Here is a 25,036-nt window from a genome sequence, read left to right as displayed (position 1 = left end):
TGTGAATTGATAAATGAAGGGGAAGAATTTTAAGCATTTATCCTGCCTTTTCAGGGTAACTAAATAGACTCAAAGGAAGAGACCAAGGCTTATTTTATGAGGAGTTTTTACTACAGATGAAGATAAAATAGAATTAGAAAACCATCTTTCTACAAACTGTAACAAATGTACTGACTCCAATAAAGATTATCAATTGTTAAAAGTATTATTTTAAAATTATTATTATGGTTGATGGAGGATAGGATATTCCTATGGTTTCCAAAATAACACCACAATAATCAGTTGCTTTTGTCACTAAAGGAAAAGTATGTACAACTGAAGAATGAATGGAGGGATCAGATTAGCATCACCCTAATCCAGTGAACAACTTTATCATAATAAGGCTAAATCAACAAGATATTAGGTCTCCAGATATGCTTCACATCACCTATGGTTTATTTTAGAAACTATTTAACTTGATTCCATCAAAGCCTTTTGATTTCAATTTCAATTTACTGAAAATACAAGGTATAGAGAAACAAGCTAAGTGACATCACCAGATAAATCCAGAAGGTGGAATAAACTATAGGAAAGCTGGTTCAGTTTTGTTTTTTGTTTTTTTAATAAATCAGGGATGGTGAAAAAATGTAGCTTGATTAAAAGAGACTTAAGGGGCATAATAATCAGAGGAAATGCAAATACTGGTTTAAACAAACCAGTAGTATGGTGCATTTTGAGAAACTTGGGTAAATTTAAACATGGATTGGTTATCAATAAGATGAAAATTTATTGCTATGAAAAGACAATGATAATTAATGGGGGGAAATTAGGTTACAAAGCCACAGATATGGAATGATCTCTTAAAGAAGAATATATAGTCTTTGTGTGTTATGTGTATAAACAGAATATCTGGAAGAATGTGCAGATGTTCAATAGGGTTTTAGGAGTAGTGATATAGGTGGAGAGAATATGGTCCCATGGTATTTAAACAAGATACATTTTTGGTTGTTTTTGTTTTCCAACTTTCTACAATGCACATATATAACTTTTATAATAAAAAAAGGCTAATTTCAGTTAAAATGTGATATTAGAAAGTCATGATTAATAAAGGGATAGGTAAATAAGATTGTTTCATTTTATACATTTTTATTTTTTCCTATTGCAATTAACAGGACATGACTAAATTATAGTACTCAGAATTTTGTGGGCTATTTTAATGATTCAACCTAATAACCAGATATGAGTATACTTTGGGCTTATGTTATTTTTTTCTTTCTGAGCATGTTGAGCTACCACTATGTCAATTATTGCTTCTTCACAATTTGATATTTATTTTGCTGTTCACTATACAACAAATATATTTTGTAGTTGCTGTACAAAATATATTCTTTGTTATGCTTTATTTTGGAATGCTTCATTAGATTACAGTGGATTAGGAATGAACATTCCCAAGGGATATTTTTTTAAAAATACTAATATTCTTCCCAGGGTATACAAAATGTTTTTATTGAGAAAAATATTCAAAACATTAATAGATTTTGATTATCACCATAATCCTCTGAAATATTTCCTCATATAAATGAAATCTTTCAGGAGGGAAAAATTTTTATCTCTAAAATCTAATTAATTATTTAATTAATTTTACCCTGCCTTTCCCCAGAAGTATTTCAAGAGACTTATTAGAATATATAAAACATGACAGACAATATATCATAAAATAAATATGGGAATAAAAAATTTAAAAGCTAAGTTGAGAAAAAAGAACAACACAAAATAAGCTTTAAAATGCTTAGAATAATACCCATATAACTAGTAAACATAATCTACAATTACTTTTGTTAAATGTCAGTTACAGTTAATAACATCCATGAAATAAAAGTGAATCAGTTGCTCTTAATTCTAAGATTATATTATAAATTCTCCTGAGATACTAGTAAAGAGATGTCGTGTGAAGTCATGAACATCATTCTCAGCAATGTATGTACCAGTTTCCATCATCTCGTTCTCACATTATTTTTAGCTTTTTAAATTGGAAACACTTCTTTTGGGAGCTTCAGACATTCACAACTAAATTTCCATTTTCCAAAGAACTAATTTTTAGTTCAGTTGATAGTCTGTTAAAATACTGTATGGCTATTAATGCTATTCATGTGAGTTTCAAGGAACCAGAAAACCTGAGGTTAAATTTTATAACTTAAAAAAAAACTCTACAATTAAAAAAATTGAAATATGGTTATATTATGGATATGAACAAAATCCCATTAGCAATTATTCATTGATTTCTTTAAGTGTGTATATAATTCTATTTTTTCAAAAAAGCACATATTTTGTGAGGAAAATTGATTTTTTTCAATAGAGAATTGTTGAGCCTTTATTGCTTTCAAGCAACAAATATTTTTTACATTTTATCCTATGTCAGCTATTTTGCTGGGTGCTGAGGATCCAGTGGTGAGAGGACACCTGAATTGGTGAATTCTAATATGGTACATTCTTGAGATACATTTGGATGCCCAATCAATACTAAGTGAACTCCCCGGTTTAGCTATTAACTGCTGTAGTTTAATATTTGACAATATATAGGCAAACTTGGAGTAGTGATTAAAAAATACACAGATCTTTAATGTGGTTAATGAGGAAGAAGGTCAGCACTGACTCTGGTATTAATTTAGCATTTGCTTTTGATATTTAGAGTTTAGAGGGGGACCTTCTTATCTTTAACTCCTACCAGTGGCTGGTACATGAAGCTGTTATTTTCTTTTTCTATTTTAACAAAATCAGAACAATGGTAAGTGTTGATATGCTTGTTTGAATTTGGAAGAATCATCTTCTTCAAAGTTATCAAATAACTCACTCAGTTGAGAATACAAAAAGTGAGCCAAAAGCCAGGGAAAGAGCTAAGAGCTTGTCAATCCTTTCAAAGATTAGAATCTCTGACCTCTTTTGAAAGTTGTTTTCTATTCTTAAAGTGTCATTTAATTTTAATATCACCATGTCACTATCTCTAGCAGCAATATCACAACAAACAGTTTTATATCCCAGCAACCTTATCTTAAAATACAGGGAAAGTGTACGTGTGTATATGTGTGTGAGAGAGAGGGTAAAAGAATATGGAAGAATATAAGAATAATTGAGAAGGAGAAGTGATAGGAGAATCAAACTTTTTGATTAAGCTAAGCAATTAATTTAGTTGAACAGGAAGTCTAGATAACTGTTCCTGGATTGGCCGGCTATTTTATTAACTTGAACATATTGATTGGTTAGTTGAACAACATATACACACAGACTGATATATGTCACTTCACACCCTAGTGTCTACAGCATACATTTTGGCAGTCTGTGTCCGAGGGGCTGCGTATGACTGGGCCATGGAAACAGCTGTAGTTGAATAGGCTTTCCTCCTGGAATAAGGATAGTTCCTCTCAGGTCCAACATCTGTTTGGAAGAGATAAACATAGCGATATAAAAATAATTATGGCTCAGAAAACTTTGGGGGAAAATGTAATTTTATATACTCTTACCCAAAAGTGGCAATAATATAAATATTATAAGAAGGAATCATCTAAGAACCTAGAAGAAACTCTAAGATTTTCAACTTGAAAGTTATTTTTAGATTTAAAATTCAGTCAAGTAATTTCCTTTTCTTTTCTTTCTTATGAGAAGAGGGATTTCCTTATTTTTTTTCAGTGACATTTTGAGAAACCCAATAGTAACACATTACACTCTTTAACAGCAAGTATGCATTTGACTTGGCTCTCTGTCTACTTTTCTGTTTAACTCTAGATATAAATTTAGTTGATTGGGTGAAGTGAGATATATAAGATTATGACACATCAAAATAACCATTATATATTTGAATGTTAGATACAGTTGTAGCTGTAGTATTCTTTTTTTTCTTTTCAACAAATATACCACTAACAGGATAGTAAGGTTCTAGTGTTGCAAATCAGTTGTCCTTGAACAACTGAAATTTCTAATGGTAATAGGTAGGGATCAAGTTATCAACATTACTTTGAGCTGGTGAGATGTATTTCCATTGGGTTGGGAGGAATGATACTGGAGGCAAGGAAGCTCGCTATTTTATTTTGTTCTTACCTTTGAAGAGGTATAAGCAGCATGTGAGGACAGCTCCAGCCAAGAAGCAACCCAGAGACCCAGCCATTCCAAGCCAACAGGACCAACCAAATTTATATTGGTTGCCAAGAAATATATTGTGCAAAACCAGAGAAGAACGTTCCACATAAACATCAACAGCATACCACACAGAGCCAGTGATTCCTGGGGCACCTGAAGGAGATGAAAATTGCTAAAAATAATGCAGGCTTTTTTTTTTTTAACATCTTTATTGGAGTATAATTGCTTAGTTTCTGCTGTATAACGAAGTGAATCAGCTATACATATACATATACCCCCATATCTCCTCCCTCTTGCGTCTCCCTCCCACCCTCCCTATCCCACCCCTCTAGGTGGTCACAAAGCACCGAGCTGATCTCCCTGATGTGTTAGCATACGATATTTGTCTTTCTCTTTCTGACTTACTTCACTCTGTATGACAGACTCTAGGTCCATCCACCTCACTACAAATAACTCAATGCAGGCCTTTTAAAAATTGAAATCCAAGGAGATTTAAGAGTATTCTACTGTATTGTATTTAAGCGTATTCTATGGCTCCCCAGACCCATGACTGAAGTTATGTCAGCTACATAATCAGCACCCATATGGAAACTATGTTTTTAAAGTCCTTCATTTTAGTACTTTGAGGTTAAAAACAAATAACTAAAATAGAAATTGAACATTTTTCTAACACACCCACACCATATTAGGATAGACTAAGAAATTTTGTTCATTTTAAATAAAATTTAATTCTCACAGATTAGTCTTTCTGAAAATTGATTGTATTGAAACAATGCCACTAGAGTCCTCTTGCTTTAAAGGTATAAATTGCATGTCAGGGCTCAGAGGTAAGAAAAAAGAGTGGGGAGTTGTGAGACAAAAGGCTATATGAAAATGGTGTTTCTGAAATCTGTAACCCCCAAGAAACTCTCACATTTTTTCTCTAGTAAGTCTGTCTGTGGTATCTATTGAAGTCACAATTTAATTGCATTATTTTCCCAATTGTTTAATGCAAGAAGTTTAAGAAGGACCAGATCATGAACACATAGTAACCATTAAAATACAGGGTGTAAATTACCATACCTTTTCCATAATACTATAACCCATAGGTTTAGGATGAAAACTCTTTTTTGAAACTTAGAAACAGATTTTGGTATATATACGTATACACACACACATATATATATACACACATATATATGTGTGTGTGTGAAACGGAGTAGGACCTTATGGTCCTTTCTCCCCCACGTCCTCCACCTGCCTTTTGTCTGTGGAAAAACTTTAGCCAAAGAATAAGTTTAATCAGAGATGTGAGAAAATGCAGAAGAAAAAAAAGCAGTCAGACAGGACAAAACAATGATAGTTTAGTCAGTAAGCAAAGTCAAGGACCTTTAGTTCCTTCTCAAGGGCTATGGATAGTACTCTGAGCCATATCCTGTGGGCTGTTTTATAGATACTGAAACCCCTACCTGGTGGAAGAAGTTAACTACATGATGAGCAGACTGTAGCCATGACATAAGCTGCCACAATTCGGAGAACTGGCCTCAAAGAAATGGGAACAAACTGACCACGGGACTGAAGATTAACTGTACTTAAAACAATCAAAATGATGTTGGTCAGACCACCGATGACCGATTTCAAGATGGCTGTCAGAGCTGACTGTACTGTTTCTACATGTAGCCCCTTCCCTCCACCTATAAAAGCTCTTGCCCCCCGATTTTCAGGGCGTGGGGGGGGCGGTCAGCCTTTGGACAGGTGTCTGCCCTCCCCACTGTTTGCCTGCATCCAAAATAAAGCAAACTTTCCTTTCCACAATCTTTACCTCTTTATTGGCTTTTGAGCGGCGAGCAACAAGACCCCACTTTTAGTTATGTGTATATATCTATGTGTGTATATATATATGTGTGTGTGTATATATATATATAAATATATACATGGCATACTAATTTCAAATGATGATTCCAAGGCTTTGGCCATCTCTGGCAATTTAATTTAGTATCTTTTTAGCCGTTCCTGCAGGGATTTTCTTCAGTGGCTTATTTTTCTTTAAATTTAGTTCGTTTTGCTATTTTATAAAAAAAATGCAGTAGATTAGTGATGTCTCAAAAAGCATTCTAGAATAAAATTGCAAAGCATTAAATGATGTTTAAATTTGTTACATGAACACGTTGTTACATACAAAAGCTTTATGTTATCACTAGGCTGGATATGGGAATGAATATCTTTAAAAGGAAAACAAAGTATAGATTCTTGTGTCTTTTTAGTACAACCTAAGGATCCTTAGGGCCTTGTGTGAAAATATCAGGGAGACCCCACTCTTGACTATGTGATGGGTGAGACTTTCAGCTATGGGCTTACTCTGTCCACATTGGGATCTTTACAACAACAATTAGGAGTAGATATTATTGCTGAGGCTTCACCCTAATTTGCAGACCAAGAAAAGGAGACAGACTGGCCTAAGGTCATACATTTTATATATGTATATGTGTATATATATATATATATATATATATATATATATATATATATCTGCAAGCATTTGCTAACTTTTTGCTGCTACCATAAAAGAAGATGGTTTTCTCTCTGGAGGGTGGACTCATTGGTTTTCAATCTTCCTACACTTTGATTTCTTTCACAGTGTACTTCCTCCCAACTTGTATTATGATCCAAAAAAGACATGGTGATAAAGGAAGACTAAATTGAATTTGATGACAGACCTCAGTAAAATATCAATTTTGCTGTTTCACTAATAAACACCATATAAAGTGATTCTTGATTTATTGTTTATTACTCATGCTTGATTTATGTCTTCATAACTCCATTTATTCACCAGCTTCTTAAGTAAAGATAATAGCATAATCTGTTTATTGTTACAGATATGATCATGTGAGTTGGCACATGAGAAAAGTCTAACACAGGATTTGGTACAATTTAGTTCATTGCCAAGAAGAACTGGTAAGGGTGTGTACAGGCAAAAAGGTGGTGGCTGGAGGCTTATTTTAGGATTTCACTTCAGGAATAATCACAAAAAATTTTTTTTAATTTAAAGCTTTATATAACTTTTTAAATAGTTAAAAAATAGTTTGAGGACTTCAATAAACCCTGACCAGGGATATTAACAAAAGATTAATTATCTGATTCCAAAACTAAGGAAAGCAGGGTTGGTGGATGTGCTCCTTATTCCTTCAATCTAGAAAAGCAAGTCAAATATTATCCTAAAATGAACTACTTCAGAACAGCACCTTTCTTCATCCCAAGACCTTAGTTGAGTATCTTTATCCCCATCACTAGTCCAGACCAATACCTGCTATAAGTAATGTGGTTCCAGCAACAAAGCAGATGCGGACTTTGATGTATGGCTCATCAGGGAGGAATTTCACACAGTCAAGACCAAGGAGCAGGGTAACAAATCCAAATCCAGCTAAAATATCTGCAGTAATCATCAGCGCCCGAGTTACCACCAGCTTCACTAGAAGATCAGAGCATGTGGTTTCAGCATAGTCAGAGGAAGGAGACACGTTAATACACAGAGGTACACCAAAAAACAGACAACCACGTACATTAACACATGCCCACTGAATAAAATCAGACTTTAAATATGCATGAACTTGAAAATAAATACGCTTAATTTTTCATAAAATGCAAAAATAGTATGAGACTATCAACAGTATTATTTGGTTAAGGACTGCTTATTATAGTCTTGTTGGCCATCTAGTAAAATGCCTGCCATATGGTGGGGACTAAATAACTATTTCCTTTTTGCCTCCTGTTTTGGAATGGGTCTCATTCACAAGTATTAGCTTAATGCTGAATTGAAAGTAGAGTATCTCTTCTTCTGAAGACAACCAATAAATATTCAATAAATAAATAATCACTACATTTGTTTGAAGTTTTATTGAAAAAAATGTAACAAATTGGTTAAAATAGGGGAGCAGAATAAAATACTTCAAGACATCTCATGCCAGTTCAGGTAGGAGCCATCAGCAGATCTTTAGAAGGAGAAGGAGCTTCTGTTATTAAACAGAAGACTATATATTGTCTTTTATTCCTTCAGGTTGTGACCTGTCTTGGCCAACACTCTGCATTAACCCTTCAACCTTGCATTGTCAACGAAGCATATTTTAAAGCTATGGTCAATGAGAATATGCGGTAGAAAGTCCAGGAAAGAGAAGATCAGGTAAATAGAAGTAGAATAGTAGCAGTCATCTGCAATGGGAGCATCATCGACTGTGAAAGCCTCCTCACCTGTGAGTCCCAGTGACACTAAATTAAAACTAGAATAATGTTGTCACAAATGGAGGGTTAATTATCTGAAGTCAGAACTATTGTTACTTTAGCTGGCTACTGGAGAGGAATAATAAAATTTATTCCTTTGATGGTATCATAATAATGTTTTATTTTCATAGTGATCTGGAATTTCCTTGTATTGAAATAATTTTTCCCCAATGATGAGACAATTTTAGGGGCTATTTAATTATAGATGGCTTGTAAAAATGTGGCCAATTTTCCTCTTTTCAAATATAAAATATTTTTATAATCCATCTAAGAGAGGAAATCAATGCATAAAATCAGTTTCTATCTTATTAATAGGTGAATATTTAAGATCTCAAAATGTGACATTATTTTTTAAAATTTAGGCTCAAATTTCAAATTTAGGCCAAATCTAAAGTTCATTTTGTTTTCTTCAAAATTAAGGAAAGAGAAAAATATGTAACTCATTAGGTGATATCAGTTTTTACTTTATTTTAGCAGATCTCCTTGATCCTCAAATAAGTGAGCTTCCTATTCAGCAGCCCCAAACCAAGCGGTCCCACATTTTGGAATGCCTCCCTTGAAATTTTCTAAGTCCTCTTCTGGAACCTGGGATCAACAGGGCCAGGGTTGTTATCTGGATGAGGTGCCCTGAAATCATTGTGGGCCCTGGTCTTCCCCTCTCTGTCCCTTGTTCCCATACAAAGTGGGATGCTCTGTGGAACTACAGGACTCATGCCTATGGTGTCATCCAGGGGCCACATGGCTAGCCCAGTTCCAAGAGGGCAGCTCTGAAAGAGATTGCTAATGTTGGCCAGCCAGGAATTTCCTTTTGGAGATTATCTGAGATTTGGCTGCCAGAATAATGTTAAATACCCTGATTTGGGGGGTGGAGAAGGGCTCAAATTAACAGTATCAACAGGAGCCCTAAAAAATACATCTGGGTCTAAATACTCTAAGTATACAAGGTAATGAGAAAGGTGATCTAATTTTGATTGTATAAAAGATACCAAAGACTAAAAATAAAATCTACTCTCTTACAGGTAACATCCTAACTTAGAGGGTACAGTTACATTATTTTCTTAGAACACATTTTCATCTCTCTTGTCTTTAAGCATATGATAGAATTTTTTAAAGAAAATTAATGGATTTTTAGTATATTATTTGAAAGTAATAGGTAAAAATATATCAAAAGACAAATGTGAGATAGTATAGGCAAAAGATAAAGGACCATTTTAAAATATAAACAGTGGTTTTCTCTGTGTAGTAGGCTTATGAATAATTTTATTTTCTTCTTACATAAATGTATATAAAGAATATTTAAAAGTTTGAAATATTTCATCTTTCTATTTACTTCTCAACTCTAACCATAGCACTGCTTTTCTGGAATAGCCTAGGGTCCACGTGAACATGAATGCCCATTCCTATTGACCAAATCATGCTTCTTTGTAGATAGAACTAGGTTAGTGCAAGAAGAGAAAAAAGAGGAAAACATAAAAGGTCTTTTTCTAAAAAATGAAATAAAAGCTTTATGAATTAAAAAATGTTTCAGGCACTCAAATTCTAAATGGCAGAGAAAGATATTTGTAGAGCACAGCTCCTTTTAAGTGCTTTTCGCTGGACCGAAATAGCTATTCAGGGGGGAAGGTCACATTTTGAGGGTTTACTTTTCATTTATCTTGAGAAAAGAAGTTGTGATATTGTACCACCACCCATCATTTGATTTGAAAGAGACTAAAACCAATTTGCTTTAATAACAGCACCAGTATTTCTTGGCACGATTGGATGTTCTAATAAGTAAATAAACAAACAAACACAAAAATAAATAAAAAAATGGTATGGAGAAGAGTTGAGAGAATCAGCAATAAGGTTTTTCAATCTATGAAATCTTTTATTCATGGAAACATGGGCCTTGTTAGCACCTAATTATAATTTAAAGCTAAAGGTAGGGAAGATGAAGGAGATGGCTTTATTATTTCTGCTAAGAATGTGTCACATATTTTAATGTTTTTCATTCTCTGATCCCACAGTCTGTGTTTCTCTTTGCCTATCAGTCTCCCTATCTGTTTTTCTGTCTCTGTCTCTGCCCCTCTATATCCACTGTCTCTCTTTCTTAGCAAGTCATCCATTGAAATACTGTAAACTTTCTATCTGACCTAAGTCATAGCTAAAAGACATCTCCGAAATGCTTTTCATCTAACCGGTCAATTCTAATCATAAAATCACTGCACCCTGAAGATTTCATTTCAATTTAAAAAGTGTTTACTATAAGCCTGCTGTGTATAAGACACTATGCCAGACCCTTCGTGGGAGAGCAGAACTGAATAAGATAATATTTTTACCCTAAAGGAATTTATAAATACATAGGAAAAGATAAAATATGCTAAAAATGTTTCAATTCACATTTTAGAAATAAACTAAATTTCTAATTGAAACATTTAAAACTGGACAGAACCTTAATATTGAACAGTAAAAAACAAAAACACATAATGGAAACCTGAGTTCAATTTCCTTTGGTCTTCCCTCCCTGACAAGGGTGATGTCTACGGCATACGTACAGGGGTGTTCAGCAAGTATAGAATCGTGCTCCTCACAGGTGCGAATCCCATCAAAAGCATTTGTGACACACTCCCACCAGAGGCCTCGGCATTTTGTGCTCACCTAGATGTTGGAGAAGACACCATGTGAAACAACGCAGGCAGACACACTTCAATTCACCTTGATCAAAGGAAGAACTTGGCTGTTGTGAGTTTGATAGCAAAGTACAGTGGTTACAAGCATGATCAGAATTTCATTTACAACAAACACAATGCATTTTAGAGTATTTTCCCTTAAGCACTAACAATTCAAGGCTTTCCCCACCAGGAAGTAAAATTACTTCCTGATTTGGGGGTGGGGAGCGGGAAGAAGTCATGCCTAAAATGGATAAAATCAGAATTAAACATATGCAAATGCCTATGGCTGGTTCATCGAGTCAGTTTAATAGGGAGACAATTCATTTCACTACCGTATGCTAACATTTACTTATCCAAAAAAATAAAAATCAATATAACAATAAGTGATAACTGTTGACATCTTGAGTCTACTAGGAATGTACATTAATTTTTCTTCATCATGAACAATGAGTCCCATGAAGAAACATGTTATTATATATGAGGTTCATAAATTTAAAATAATGGTCAAAGAAAGTTATACATAAAGACGACCATAAATGAAATATAAAGACCATACTACTTCTTCCTTGCTCCACTGACGGACTACCAATGTTTAAGCTATGAGATGGATGTAAACAAACTGAACATTAATTTCATACAAGCTTGCAGTCATAAATCACTTTTACTTACAAATGCTGTACAGATGATTCTAAGTATCCACTTAGAGCTAAAAGGTACAAGTGTCCTGAGCCTTCTCATACTTTACCTATAAGCTGTAAGTCAAAACAGATTTCCTAGAATTGTAAAGATGCCAACAGAAAATGTTTTCAAGTATTCTTGACAGAGCTCATACATATGGAACAGAACTAATATGATTGTTTATTCTGATTTGATTACAGATTCACATTACCTTGGCAATCTGGGAATAGTTTAATAAGATTTAACCACAAATTATCTTGGAAAATGAAAGCTTAAAGTTTTCCTTAAAGAAAGAATAAATAACAGAGCAGAGTGGGAAGAGAAATGCAAAAGCAGGGAGATTGTAACTGGTGTGGAGAAGAAAGGAAGGAACATGGAACATTTTGATTTGCAAAAGAAAATTATATCAGAGAATATTTGCGCTATGAAACTCTTTGACCCATGTTCTGCTTTGAAGTTGTGTTGTGCACCAAATAAAACTCTACTGTTGGCTACTCCATCACAGTTTTGAATGTTGTACTTCTATTTTCACTTTGCATGTAAAATGCTTATAATTGGTAATAATTAATAATTCTATATTGAATTTATACTCTGAAGCAGTTACTGTTTAAGTGTATTATCACCTCACTTATTAATTAAAGGATCCTGTGATCTATCATTATTACTGTCCATTTTACAAATAAGGAAAATGAGGCACAGGAAAGTTAAGCGATAACCCCAGAAAGTGTAGTTAAATGGAGGAGATAGGATTCAAACACAGCAGTCTGTGTGTACGCTCTTAAGCACTGCAGTATACTTAAAACCTATTTTTTTAAATTCCAATTTTACTTCAGGTGAAAGTACTCCAGAATTGGAAACTGGAAGATAGTTTTGGGTGAAGTAGTAAGCCCTAACTTTAATCTCATCCTATGGCCATTATTCTATGAAACATCACTTTGGCTTGCTCTTCCTAAGATTAAATCTAGTAGTGAAGTTTTAGAATATTGGAATATTATCTGACCTGAGGCACCACAGAGACCAAAATATTAATAAAGAAAATCCATCTTGCAAAACCTGATATATCAATTTCTAAAGAAGGATGTGAATATCTAAACTTACATGCACATGAAATTTAAGTTTTAACTAAAAAAACACAGACTTTAAATTGATACTCTTATTAGCTGTGTTGCATCCTTGGCAAGGCCTTACCTTTTTTGAGCCTCAATCTCCTTATCTTTATAAAGGAGCTAATGCTAGGGTGACTATAAGAATTAAAAATTACAAACACACACAACATAAATGATTTGCTCAATAAATGATAATACTAGAAAAGTACTTAAACAGCATAGTAGCCTGAGTAGTGACTAAGTTCAGCATTACTAACTAACCAGATGAAAGTGGAGAAAGGTAGATGTAATGGGTAGAATGGCAGCCCCCCAAAAGATGTATCCATGTTCTAATACCCAGAACCTGTGAATGTGACCTTATTTGGAAAAAGGGACCTTGCATATGTAGTTAAATTAAGGGTTTTGAGAAAAGGAGATCCTCTTGGATTACCAGGGTGGGCCCTAAATCTAATGACAAGTGTCCTTATAAGAAGAGACACACAGAGGAGAGACAGACAGAAGAGAAGGAAGCAATGTGCCCACAGACACAGACACTGGAGTGACATAGGCCCAGGTCAAGGAATGCCTATGTCACCAGAAGCTGGAAGGGGCGAGGAATGCATTCTCCTCTAGAGCCTTCAGAGGCGGTGTAGACCTGCCAAAACTTTGATTTCAAAATTCTGGCCTTCAGAACTGTAAGAGAAAAATGTCTCTTGTGTTAAGTCACCAAATTGTGGCAATGTGTTATGGCAGCCCTAGGAAATGGATAGTAGAGACGATTTGTACTGAACTATTATACCACAACAGAAGACAAGCCTTCTCATAGCCTATTACCCTTCAGTCTCTCAATTAACAGGAACACACTGGATCCAGTTCATTCCAATTTGAGCTAGGTTATATGGACCTGAAGTCACTATTCTATAACAGAGAGCGACTGTCCCCAATTTCCTGCTGTCTAACTCAGCCACTAAAACAAACAAATAAAACCTACTATAGTCATTCTCATTAAATGTGAGGTTATTTAGAAAATGAGCTGAGCTATATATGTGAGGATATTTAAACTAAAAAGATTATTTTTTTCTTGCCAAAATAATCCAGTAGTGTGTCATTTTCAAGGCTATTTATCATTTACCTGCAATGACCATATTTAGAAAAGCAATGAGCTCATTAAAGGAAACAAGGAATCCAATTTCATTAGGTATTAATGCTTAGGGGCACAATATTAGATTGCTTGGTATTCACACTCAGTTAAGGTACGTGAGAATAGCGGCTGTAATTAACTAAACTTCTGTGTTAATATAGCACTTACTGGAGACACCCTTAAAGGTGCCTTTGTGCACAAAATACAAGGTTAAAAGACTGTTTGTTATTTATCACATTTAGGAAAGGCCTCCTTGCCTATAATTTAGAATCTTCACTTATCCTCCTGTTGTACAATGGCTTATTAAGAATGCTCTAAAACAAGCAAATCTACATTTTTTAAAGTTTTAAGACAAGGTTCTTACAAAGCAGACTCATGCTTAAAATATTACGGTTAACCTTACTTAACGGGTAAAAACAATGTTAACTAATAATTTTATCTCACAGCGTTGTCCAAAATAGACGATTACAAATTTAAGCTTTGTGCTCTTAACATGTGATTCATATATTAATAAATAACATATAAAATAATACTCAGGGAATTTTTATATCATTTCAATAAATATCTGTTGGTCCTGAAGTGAGAAGAAGTCAGTTTATCCAAAGTGTGGCAATAAAAGTGCAAGTCACAAACATGAGGCCAACCTAAATTTCTTAATATTAATTACCTGCCAACAGTGAAACATAGAGATTTTACAGAAGAGTACAGATTTCTGGCTTCCCTTGGAAACTTGGTCAGTCTGGCCACCTGGACTCCCTGGCTGCACATAGCAGCAATTAGCAGGAGCTGAGTGGATCTTCAAATTTCTACCTGTCATTTAAATCTCACCTCAAAGATATCTCTTCTTCCATGAGATTCTCCCAGACTCTCCAGCTGGAGTTAATCTCTTCTTGGATCCCACAGTAACTGGTCCATATTTCTATAGCATTTATAATATTGCATTATCTTTTTATGTGCATTTATGTGCATCTGTCTCCCAAGTCTGCCTTTCAAACTATGTTCACTAATTGTCATGTGTCAGTCAACCGGCTAAGTGCTGGGGATACAGCAATGACCAAGATAGGCATGGCACCTTGCTTCAAGGAGCTTACAAAACCTCCTTCTCAGTATATAATAGATGCTCAATAGATGTTTACTGAGGGAAAATATTTGTCAATTTTTCTAATTCATACACATTAACTCTCATTTCTCACTTGGCATAGAAAATGGTTAGTGATATACTGTACACACAATTGAGGCTTAATATGTCCTTTTGACTTGACTGAGCAGACTAGAATGTCTAAATCCAGGAGTTAAAGAAATATTATTGAGACCAGAGAGTTTATGCTGATTTGGTGTCAGCCTGGACCCTATCTACTCAACTGGCTCTGGAAGGTGTTTACCACAATACTAAGGATACACAGGTTACCACATAGAAAAATAGTTTCAGGAAACTTTCAGGAAAAGGGACTGATGGTCCCTCTTCCTAGTTGAGTTTATAATGGCATAAATTAATTCCTTAATCCTGGGATTTCTTATTCTAACCTCTTTAGCAGTTTCCAATTAAGGTTTCTCTTTTCTCTATCCTAGCTTTTGCCAATTTCCCCTTTCTTATCCCTCTGAAAATATTTACAAGTAGCAACACACAAATTTGCCTGCATTGTCTTATTTTCTGCAGTTTTGAGTGTGCCTGTCATGCCTCCATATATTTTATATATCTTTTGAGAAGAGAGAAACTTAAAATTACTTTAATTAATTGGCATTTTCTCCTCCTGTTACATAGGAGAAATTTATATATATATATATATTGGATTGGCCAGAAAGTGTCTTCGGTTTTTAAGTAAAAATAAAAACCACATTTTTCATTTTCACCAAGAACTTTATTGAACAATGTATTCATTGTTTTGTTCCACTACTTTCTGCCACTTTTCAGGCAACTTCATAATTCAATCTTCCCCAAACTTTTTATCTTTCTGAGCAAAGAACTGTTCCAAGTGCCTTTTACAATCTTCCAGGGAATTGAAATTTTTTTCAGTAAGAGAATTTTGTAAAGACCAAAATAAATGGAAATCCGAAGGTGCAATATCTGGTGAGTACGGTGGATGAATGAAGAACTTCCCAGCCAACCTGTAACAGTTTTTGCCTGGTCATCAAACAAACATGCGGTCTTGTGTTATCCTGATGGAAGATGATGCGTTTTCTGTTGACGAATTCCGGATGCTTTTCATCGAGTGCTGCTTTCATTTGGTCTAATTGGGAGCAGTACTTGTTGGAATTAATCGTTTCGTTTTCCAGAAGGAGCTCATAACAGAGGACTCCCTTCCAATCCCACCATATACACAACATCACCTTCTTTGGATAAAGACCGGACTTTGGTGTGGTTAGTGGTGGTTCATTTCGCCTGCCCCACGATCTCTTCTGTTCCACATTATTGTACAGTATCCGCTTTTCATCGCCCGTCACAATTTGTTTTAAAAACGGAACGTTTTCATTATGTTTAAGTAGAGAATCTCATGCGGAAATGTGGTCAAGAAGGTTTTTTTCGCTTACCTTATGTGGAACCCAAACATCAAAGCGATTCACATAACCAAGCTGGTGTTAATGATTTTCAGTGCTTGATTTGGATATTTTGAGTATGTCGGCTATCTCTCATGTGGTACAACTTTGATTGTTCTCAATATGTCTCGATTTGTTTGCTATCAACTTTAATTGCTCTACCCAACGATGGAGCATCGTCCAGAGAGAAATCTCCAGCACGAAACTTGGCAAACAACTTTTGACACCTTCAACCAGTCACAGCGCCTTCTCCATATGCTGCACAAATCTTTTCTTGCATTTAGGTTGCATTTTTACCTTTCTTGAAATAATAAAGCATAATATGCTGAAAACGTTGTTTTTTTTCTTCCGTCTTCAATATTTAAATGGCTACACAAAAATACACCAATTTTGATGTCTTTTTTAAATGCACGCTGATATGACAGCTGTCACATACAATCTAACAAAATTGTTTTGAATGAATTTAAAAGACAACTAAGTGCTACTAGAGCCATCCTATGGAAAAAAACGAACCAACCGTTTGGCCAACCCAATATATATAGTAATTATACACAGCAGGCTTAGTAAATGTTTTTTCTTGGTTGACCACAATCAAACAAGATTTTTCTTCGTCACTATGCATTATGTTATAAATGCATATGCATTGGGATTTGTGTGTAAATATATATAGGAAGAATAATCATTAGCCAAAAGAAAAATGGGATGTCATGCAGATATATTCTTTTAAAAACCACCTTGCATATGCATAAAATAGAGATTTATAGTTTTCACACCACTTTACCATCCCTATGCTAGTGTACTTTAATGCTGAAGATACAACTTACTTGTTTCCAGTACTTAATTGAATATATTTATTGGGGTGCAAAAGTTTTAATAATACTATAGTAAATAATGTTTTACTACTAAAACATGAAACAGTTTCACTTTGAACAAAAAGGCATTTGAATTTTTCATGCTAGAGTTCTGAACTTTTAATTTTTACATTTTCTTTTCTTTTTCTTACTATCCCAGGGCCTAAAAGAACTCAAGACAGGTATTTATAAGGATGAGAAAACAAGATTAAAATAAATAAAATAGATGTCACCTTTCTTTTTTACTCCATTTATGTACCATGAGTTTATTTGCTAAAATATATTTGGTTTAACTCTTCTTGCTTAGCTGTGGAGCACTGGCTAAAGGCATAAACGGCAAGAATGGGATAATGCAAACTTAGTAGGCATTAATATAATGTTTGTGGCCTTCATGGTCATATTACCTAGTTTACATATATGGACTATATAAATATTTCAATTTTAATATTTATTATTTAATTTAAGTCATACATTTAATCATTTTAGAATGTTTTCCTTATGAAAGTATGGAATCACAACTTTGCAAAGATTACTGGCCAGTGGCGGAGATCACAATTTACATTGAGTGAATTATTACAAAATATTAATTTCCTTTTCTCTCTCTCCTTTTCTTAATTTCTTTCCATCTTTGAAGCACCAGAAAGAAAAGGTATATTTTCTAGGTAGGAATACACTCTTCACCAACTTTATTATACATCTCAGGGGATTAGCTCTTTTTTCCTATCTGATTAAAAAGAAGGACCAAATCCATATCCTGAAAAAATTTAACTGCAGCAAGATGAAAGATCTTCCCTAAGAAAAAGTGATGGTCTTTCTACAGAGATACTCCTTATTTAGTGTTCAATGTGAGATTTCCAATTGTCACTTCACATTATATTTCACTCACTTATTCATTCTTTTAGTAAGTATGTCAAGTATCATAATAGGTACCCATTCACTTCATATTAACAAATGCATCCTGAGTTCCCATTATGTGGAAGGGGGTGCTAGGAGCTGTAGGAGACCATGAGGCAAATTAAAGAATATTTCTAGGCTCAAATGTCTGCTAAAGGAGTTTAAAATCAGTTGGAAAGCAAAACAAGTATATATAATCAGAGTACATGCTAGTTCTAATAATTTCAATATTTATGTATCAAAGAATTGTAGCATCATTAATTAAAATAGAAATCCCAGGGGAGAACCTGGTAATGAAGATAAAATAAATCCAAATGTGGATTGCCTTTCATTTGAGGTCATAAAATTTTAATCATAACAGTGCTTGGTACATGACAAATTCTCAGTAAATAATTAACAAAAGTTGAACTGAAAAGTGAAATAAACTTGTGAAAACATTTTTTCTTTCTGATAATTGAGAGACAAGTAACTTTGTGAAGAAGCTACTTTCCTATTTTACTGTGGATAATGAAGAATTATACATTTTATGATGTAATTAACATATTTTTGTTATTAATTCATAATTTATTTTCTTTTAAAATGTATTTAATATATAACTTATGCTATTTTGCCTCTATTCTCTGTCTTATTCCCCTGGTTAGACAAAAAGGGAACAGTCATAAGTGTAAAAATGGAAAAAACAACAGCTCAGAGAAGTAAACAAAATTTGTCCAAGAGAATCAATAGAGAAAATAGGAACAAAACTTAAATCTCATATTTCTCCCTTCAGTGAACATTGTACAAAATGTCATCTACTCCTCCAGAACAAAAACAAAACAATAAACTGCAAATAGACAATAATATATCTAAAATTTATGGACTGATTTGTACTTGCCTGGTACTGCGGTCAGCTAGATACACAGGCTCATTTAACCCTCACAAGACACTTACCATGTGCATATTGTTACTCTCCCTTTATAGAAGAGGAAATGCAGTTTTATACAACTTAAACATCTGTCTAAATTCACACAGCTACTGCCTGGCAGGGTGGGATTTAATCTCAGGTCCCTGTAACATCAAGTCCAACCTGTAAACATCCACACTGAAAAGCATTCCCTTCCTGGCCCCCTCAAGGTGCTGTGCAACAATCTAAGTAAGAAAAAAATAGTGGCATGGTCCAGGGATGTTGCTGCTTAAAGACTTCTGTATAGAGACTAATTTTCCTCCATTTAAGCTCTAGGTGAGTGGCTCCATCCTTCCTCCAATTACCCCAAAACAGTAAAGTGGATTTCAAATTTTACTTCTTCTCCATCAGCTTTCTTCCCCCACATGCAATCAATTATTAATCCCATCAATTTGAGTTCTTTAGTTTCCCATATCTTCATGTCTTTTTAAAAAAAAATTTATTGAATTATAGTTGATTTACAATGTTGTGTTCGTTTCAGATGTACAGCAAAGTGAATCAGTTATACGTATACATATATCTACTCTTTTCAGATTGTTTTCCCATACAGACCATTACAGAGTACTGAGTAAAGTTCCCTGTGCTATACAGTAGGTTCTTATTAGTTATCTATTTTATACACAGTAGTGTGTATATGTCAATCCCAGTCTCCCAATTTATCTCTCCCTGCTTATCCCCTGGTAACCATAAGTTTGTTTTCTACATCTGTGACTCTACTTCTGTTTTGTAAACAAGTTCATTTGTACCATTTTTATGCTTGCTGCCACACTAGTTCAGACCATCAATGTTTTCCTCCTGTTTTATGGGAAAAGCTGCCTAGTTGATCTCCCTATAATTCATTTTACCCTTTCTAATCATTCCCCACATTAGCCAGAATGATTGCTCTTTCTAAAACACACATATATGTTTGCTTACAGTGAACCACCCTTGTCTATGGTATAAGATCTATATTTTACATGAACACAAGCCCTCGATGATCCAGCCCTTATATTCTCCTCCCTATGTTGGAAACTTTTTCCAATATGTCCAAAGTGATAAACATACAGCACTCTCATACCTAGATCTCTGCCTATATCATGTCCTGTGCATGTAATACTCTCTACTTTTTCTGCCCTCTTCACTTGTTCTTCAAGCCTAGTTTAGATATTTCTTCTGGGTAGCCTTCACTGATTATACACGATTGAGTGAGCTGGCCACTAAGAGTTATCTGTAATCATAGCACTGGTCATATCATACTGTCTATCAGTTTACCTGTCTGTCTCCCCCAATATGCTGGGAGAAACTTAAGGAAGATCCAAGTTTCATCCTCCTTCATAACCTGTACCCACCACAGTACCAAGTAGACAGTAGGTATCAAAGAGCATTTGTGGAATGAAAGGTTATAGAAAGAAAAGAAAAAAAGGGGAGCACAAAAGAGAGATAAAGAGATGAAGGAGAAGGGTGGGGGTAGAAAAAGAAGAATAAAAGAGAAGTAGGGCATGAAATGTTTTTTAAAAGGGAGGAAAAGGGAGAAGGGGAGAAGGAAGGGAGAAGAGGAAGAAGAAGAAAGAGGAAGGAGGCAGGGAGGAAAGAAGAAAGGAAGGGAGAAAAAAGTAAGGAGAGAAGTAGAGTGGAAATAAGAAGAAAGAGCATATAAAGTTAACAGAAAAATGCAGACTATTCACACTAGATTTCCTAGTGGAAATTTCTAGGGAGGCTCTAGATGCCATCAGTCCTCCAGCGGCTGGCCATCTCTCTGGAAGACATAGTCATGTCTCTAGACATAGTCATAGTCAAGGAGTTCTGATGTTAAAGAATGTAGGACTAAAAAGGACCTTAAAACAACTGAGTTCAACTTCATTTTATAATTGAGGAAACTGAGCCAAAGACACGAGCTGTGACTGCTCAATAGAAGACAGTTAAGATGAGAACACAGGCTGGAATAATTTCAAAACCCAAGTTCTCTTCACACAACAGTCTTCCCCAAGACACACATGAATCAAGGATGACAGGAGCAGCATGGTAGCTCAGGACCCCTGGTCCCTGAAGTGGGGCTGTGCACAATTCCGTGTGCTATTTCTTTTTCCTAATGTTTTTACTTAACGCAAAGAACTTTCCTCTTCAGGACAGGTATAAATGAGGCCCCATACTATTTTGTAGTATTTTGAGTATTCTCTAGTAAGGCAAAAGTATATCTGAGCTCTGCTTCTTGCTCCCTCTTACCCACCTTTAGCCTGTAGTTTTGTTATTTGTCCTCTCTCTTGGAAGACCTCTGCTGCCATTTCTAACTTTTGAAATCCTTGGCATCTTTTTTGACACTTTGTTCAAATGTCTTTTCCTCCCTGAGACCTGTCTCAATGTCCCTGACAGGAAATAATCATTCTCTCTTCTTTGCTGCAGTGGCACTTTGTTCATTTCTTTCTCAAATATGAATTGGCCTTCACCCTTTATTAGAGTTTCATGTGCATCTTTGTTCCTCCCTAAACGTGCACTCATGAAAGGCAGGAATGGCTCTTGCTTTAGCTTTGACTCCCCTTGGAGGATTAGCGTAGCACATTTGAAATGACATACATTTCATGTTTGTTATGTTGAACTGAACTACAGAATCCATTTTCCAACACTGATGCCTACATCACTGTCAAAGATTAACAAAGAGAAAAATTCATTATATTCCTTTTTTTTTAAATTTTCTATGGGTATGCTTTTTTTTTAAAGCCCTTTTATTGTGTCAATTTTTGTCCAGTAGTTGTTTAAAGTGAGTTGTTAATATGGACCAACGATGATATATACACAAGGAAGGAAGCAAAGAGACAGAACAGTAAAATTGAGTCAGTGAGTATCAGAACCTTGACATTTATGGATAATATTATGACTTTATATGCTGGCCAAATGAAGGAGTAATTGTTATGAGAGTTCCATGTCCCTTTAAAAATACTGACAAATAAAGAGACTGTTGGAGAGAAGGGGGCCTCATTTGTTAAAGGGTTCTTCTTTTTTTTTTAATTTTAGAATATTTTTTTATACAGCAGGTTCTTATTAGTTATCCATTTTATACATATTAGTGTATATATGTCAATCCCAATCTCCCACTTCATCCCACCACCACCACCCTGACGCTTTCCCCCCCTTGGTGTCCATACGTTTGTTCTCTACATCTGTGTCTCTATTTCTGCCCTGCAAACCGGTTCATCTGTACCATTTTTCTAGGTTCCACATATATGCACTAATATACAATATTTGTTTTTCTCTTTCTGACTTACTTCACTCTGTATGACAGTCTCTAGATCCATCCACGTGTCTACAAATTACTAAAGTGTTCTTCTTTTAATGGGGAGGCTTCTTGGGGAAGATTTATTGCAATACATCTCAAGCATGGGAAATATGAAAGAAGCTAAGAACTACTAAACTATAGTCCAAGGTTAGCAAGGATTTACTCAAGGTGAATAAACTAGACTACTCATTCCACTCATTTTACCTAGAAGTGTTCTTGCACAGAACAGAGGGCAGATTGGTTGTATGTACTGAGATGAAAGCAAGAAGGCACTTTAAATGCCAGAACTCCCAATCCATCTCAGCAAGGTCTGACCCTTTCTAAACTTTCATTTCTTATCAAGTGAAGTTAGCAGTTCCATCAGCTTAAGGAGAAAGATTTTCAAATTATTTTGGAAAATATTTTAAGAATGCTTTTAGATGAGATTTTGCATGTTTTTAAAAGCATAATTTTAAGTGAGCTCAAGTCCAACATATTTCTGTATTCATCACCTACTATTGGCAGCCCATACTCTAGCAAGCTAATGGCAGCAGAACATTTCTATCTGCACTTTTCTGAGTACTGTTTTAGTTTGTTTTTTTCATTCACCACTTATGTGCATGGCCAGATAATGCACCACTGTACTAACATATAGCAGACATCCTTTATAGTATTTCAGTTCTATCACAATTTTCAGAAAAATAATTTTCTAGTTCTAAAGAAGTACTTAAAACCCTCTTGGTTTTGAAATACATGTAAGAGTCAGAGGAAATTTAAATGCAAGAAAAAAATAAAACACAAAAATAATACACAGAAAAATAAGAGATTATTACTTTCCATTCGAAACTCCAACTTGGGAGTTTAATAAATAAAATTAGAAGAAAAAATATAAAAACTTACCCTCAGGTGTCTTTCTTAAACTTCATAAAGTATAGCATTTGCTAGAGTAAATCGTTCCATTCAGGATGTACATAGGATAACATAGTGAGTTGCTGTATATTCTCAGTGAGTTCCTGATATATTGTTTCTTTTTCTCACCTATGCTCTTTGAAACCTTACAAATGAATAGTTGCTGAGTCTGAAGAATTGATTTTTACCTCTCTCAGATTCCTATAGCCACAGAAAATAATTCTAAATTTGAAAATTACTTCTTTCAGAGCTTCTCCAGTGAGAAAAATAAAATTTTCAAATATGAAGCACTCACTCATCTTGTACATGAACAGTAGGTTCCCAAGAGCAACTCATTTTTAAAAGAGGGTTTCTTAAACCCATATGTGTCTCCTGTACTTTGGGACACACTGGAAAAACTTGGTTTCCCACAGAATGTTTTCTCCTACTTGGAAACGCCTTACAATGACATTTTTCCATTGCACAGTAATTGGGTAGGTTTTATATAACTTGAGTTTGATCACTTGATCAACATTTAGATGATCACTCCTTGTGATCATCATAAAAAAAAGAAAGTCTATCATACTACTTTTAATGCTGTCTTCAAGATTAGCAAATTTCTGTTTGTGAGAAAGGATGTTAATGGAATGTTATTCAATTTGGTATATGCAGCAATGGAAGAGGTGAATTTCTGGAACGCTTATATAATTACACTTGTGTAAATTTACCTTTATGAAAAAAGGGTTTATTCAGTTACCTCATCTGTAAAATGGGATAACAACAATACCTACCTCATAGATGAGCTGTGAGGATTAAATAAGCTAATAATGTAAAGACTCAGTAAGTAGTAAGTAAGAAGCAAGTCCAACCATGTTGGTTATTATTACTATCTTAGTCCTAGTGAATGTAATGGGCCAGTGGGGCTTAGAGAAAAGTTGGACAAGCTCGGGTCAGTAAAAGAAGCTGCTGACTTCTTACCTCCAGGGAGTCATCTGCATTCACCATCCAACAGTCTGTCCAGGTGGCCACAACCAAGAACCCAGTAGAGAGAAATGCAAAGAAGCAGGCGACATACTGAAAAAGATCCCTCATCTTAACGAACAGCCTGTCTGCAAGGGACACATGGGCAGCTGCCAGCCCTGGACCCATGCAGGTAGCTGGAATGCTGTCAGTCTTCTGTTCTTCTTGTACCTGGGGATGTTGAAAATGCTGGTCTTTTCCTTACTCCCCACTGCAGGCGTCTTAAGCTGCGGTAAGAGTAAAACAAAAAGGCTGTAACCCACAGAGGGGTCCTGGAGGTCATTATCTGAAGCAATGAGCCTCCAATCAGAAGCCAGGTCAGTGAAAGGACTGAGAATGTTTTGGGTGGGGGAGAAAAGGAGCCCTGGTAATGTTTTCTGCCCAGAACTTGGGCTAATGTGAGATGATGGTCACCAGAGGCACGTGCCAGCGCCAAGATGGAGAGAAGGAAGAAGGGTCACACCCCATTCTGACGCCTGTAAACTGATCTTTCTCAGGCCCTCCAGAGAAAGTGAGCTATTCTCCTCCTCCCCTCAGTAAGGGGGCTATATGGTTGACTGAGTGCTTTTATTATTAGGACTATTTTAATATTCGCTGACTACCTTAGACAGACAGGTCACTGGTGAAACTATGCTAACAAGGGCTTGCTCAAGGGAGTTTGCATTCCAAAGTGCTGGGCAGAACTGCCCATAAAGGGTTTCCAAGCACCTGGGCCCCAGGTAGAGCCATGGCTCCTAACCTTTCGACACCATTCAGT

At 35.2% G+C, this 25,036-nt stretch overlaps 1 protein-coding gene across 1 annotated transcript; it reads right to left on the bottom strand.

Annotated features, from left to right (window-relative positions):
• Positions 1–1,463: 1,463 nt before the first annotated feature.
• Positions 1,464–24,682, bottom strand: CLDN16 (claudin 16). Its single transcript, XM_007102273.2, has 5 exons — positions 24,238–24,682; positions 10,899–11,001; positions 7,394–7,558; positions 4,072–4,263; positions 1,464–3,411 (listed from the first exon to the last, which is right to left on the bottom strand). Exons 1-5 carry the CDS (start codon positions 24,406–24,408, stop codon positions 3,278–3,280), a joined length of 765 nt encoding a protein of 254 aa, XP_007102335.1. The 5' UTR covers positions 24,409–24,682; the 3' UTR covers positions 1,464–3,277.
• Positions 24,683–25,036: the final 354 nt, after the last annotated feature.

The sequence above is a fragment of the Physeter macrocephalus genome, chromosome 1, assembly GCF_002837175.3.
Source record: "Physeter macrocephalus isolate SW-GA chromosome 1, ASM283717v5, whole genome shotgun sequence".
Lineage (NCBI taxonomy): Eukaryota > Metazoa > Chordata > Mammalia > Artiodactyla > Physeteridae > Physeter > Physeter macrocephalus.
Note: the sequence above shows the minus strand (reverse complement) of the source record. Positions and strands in the feature narration are given on the sequence as shown.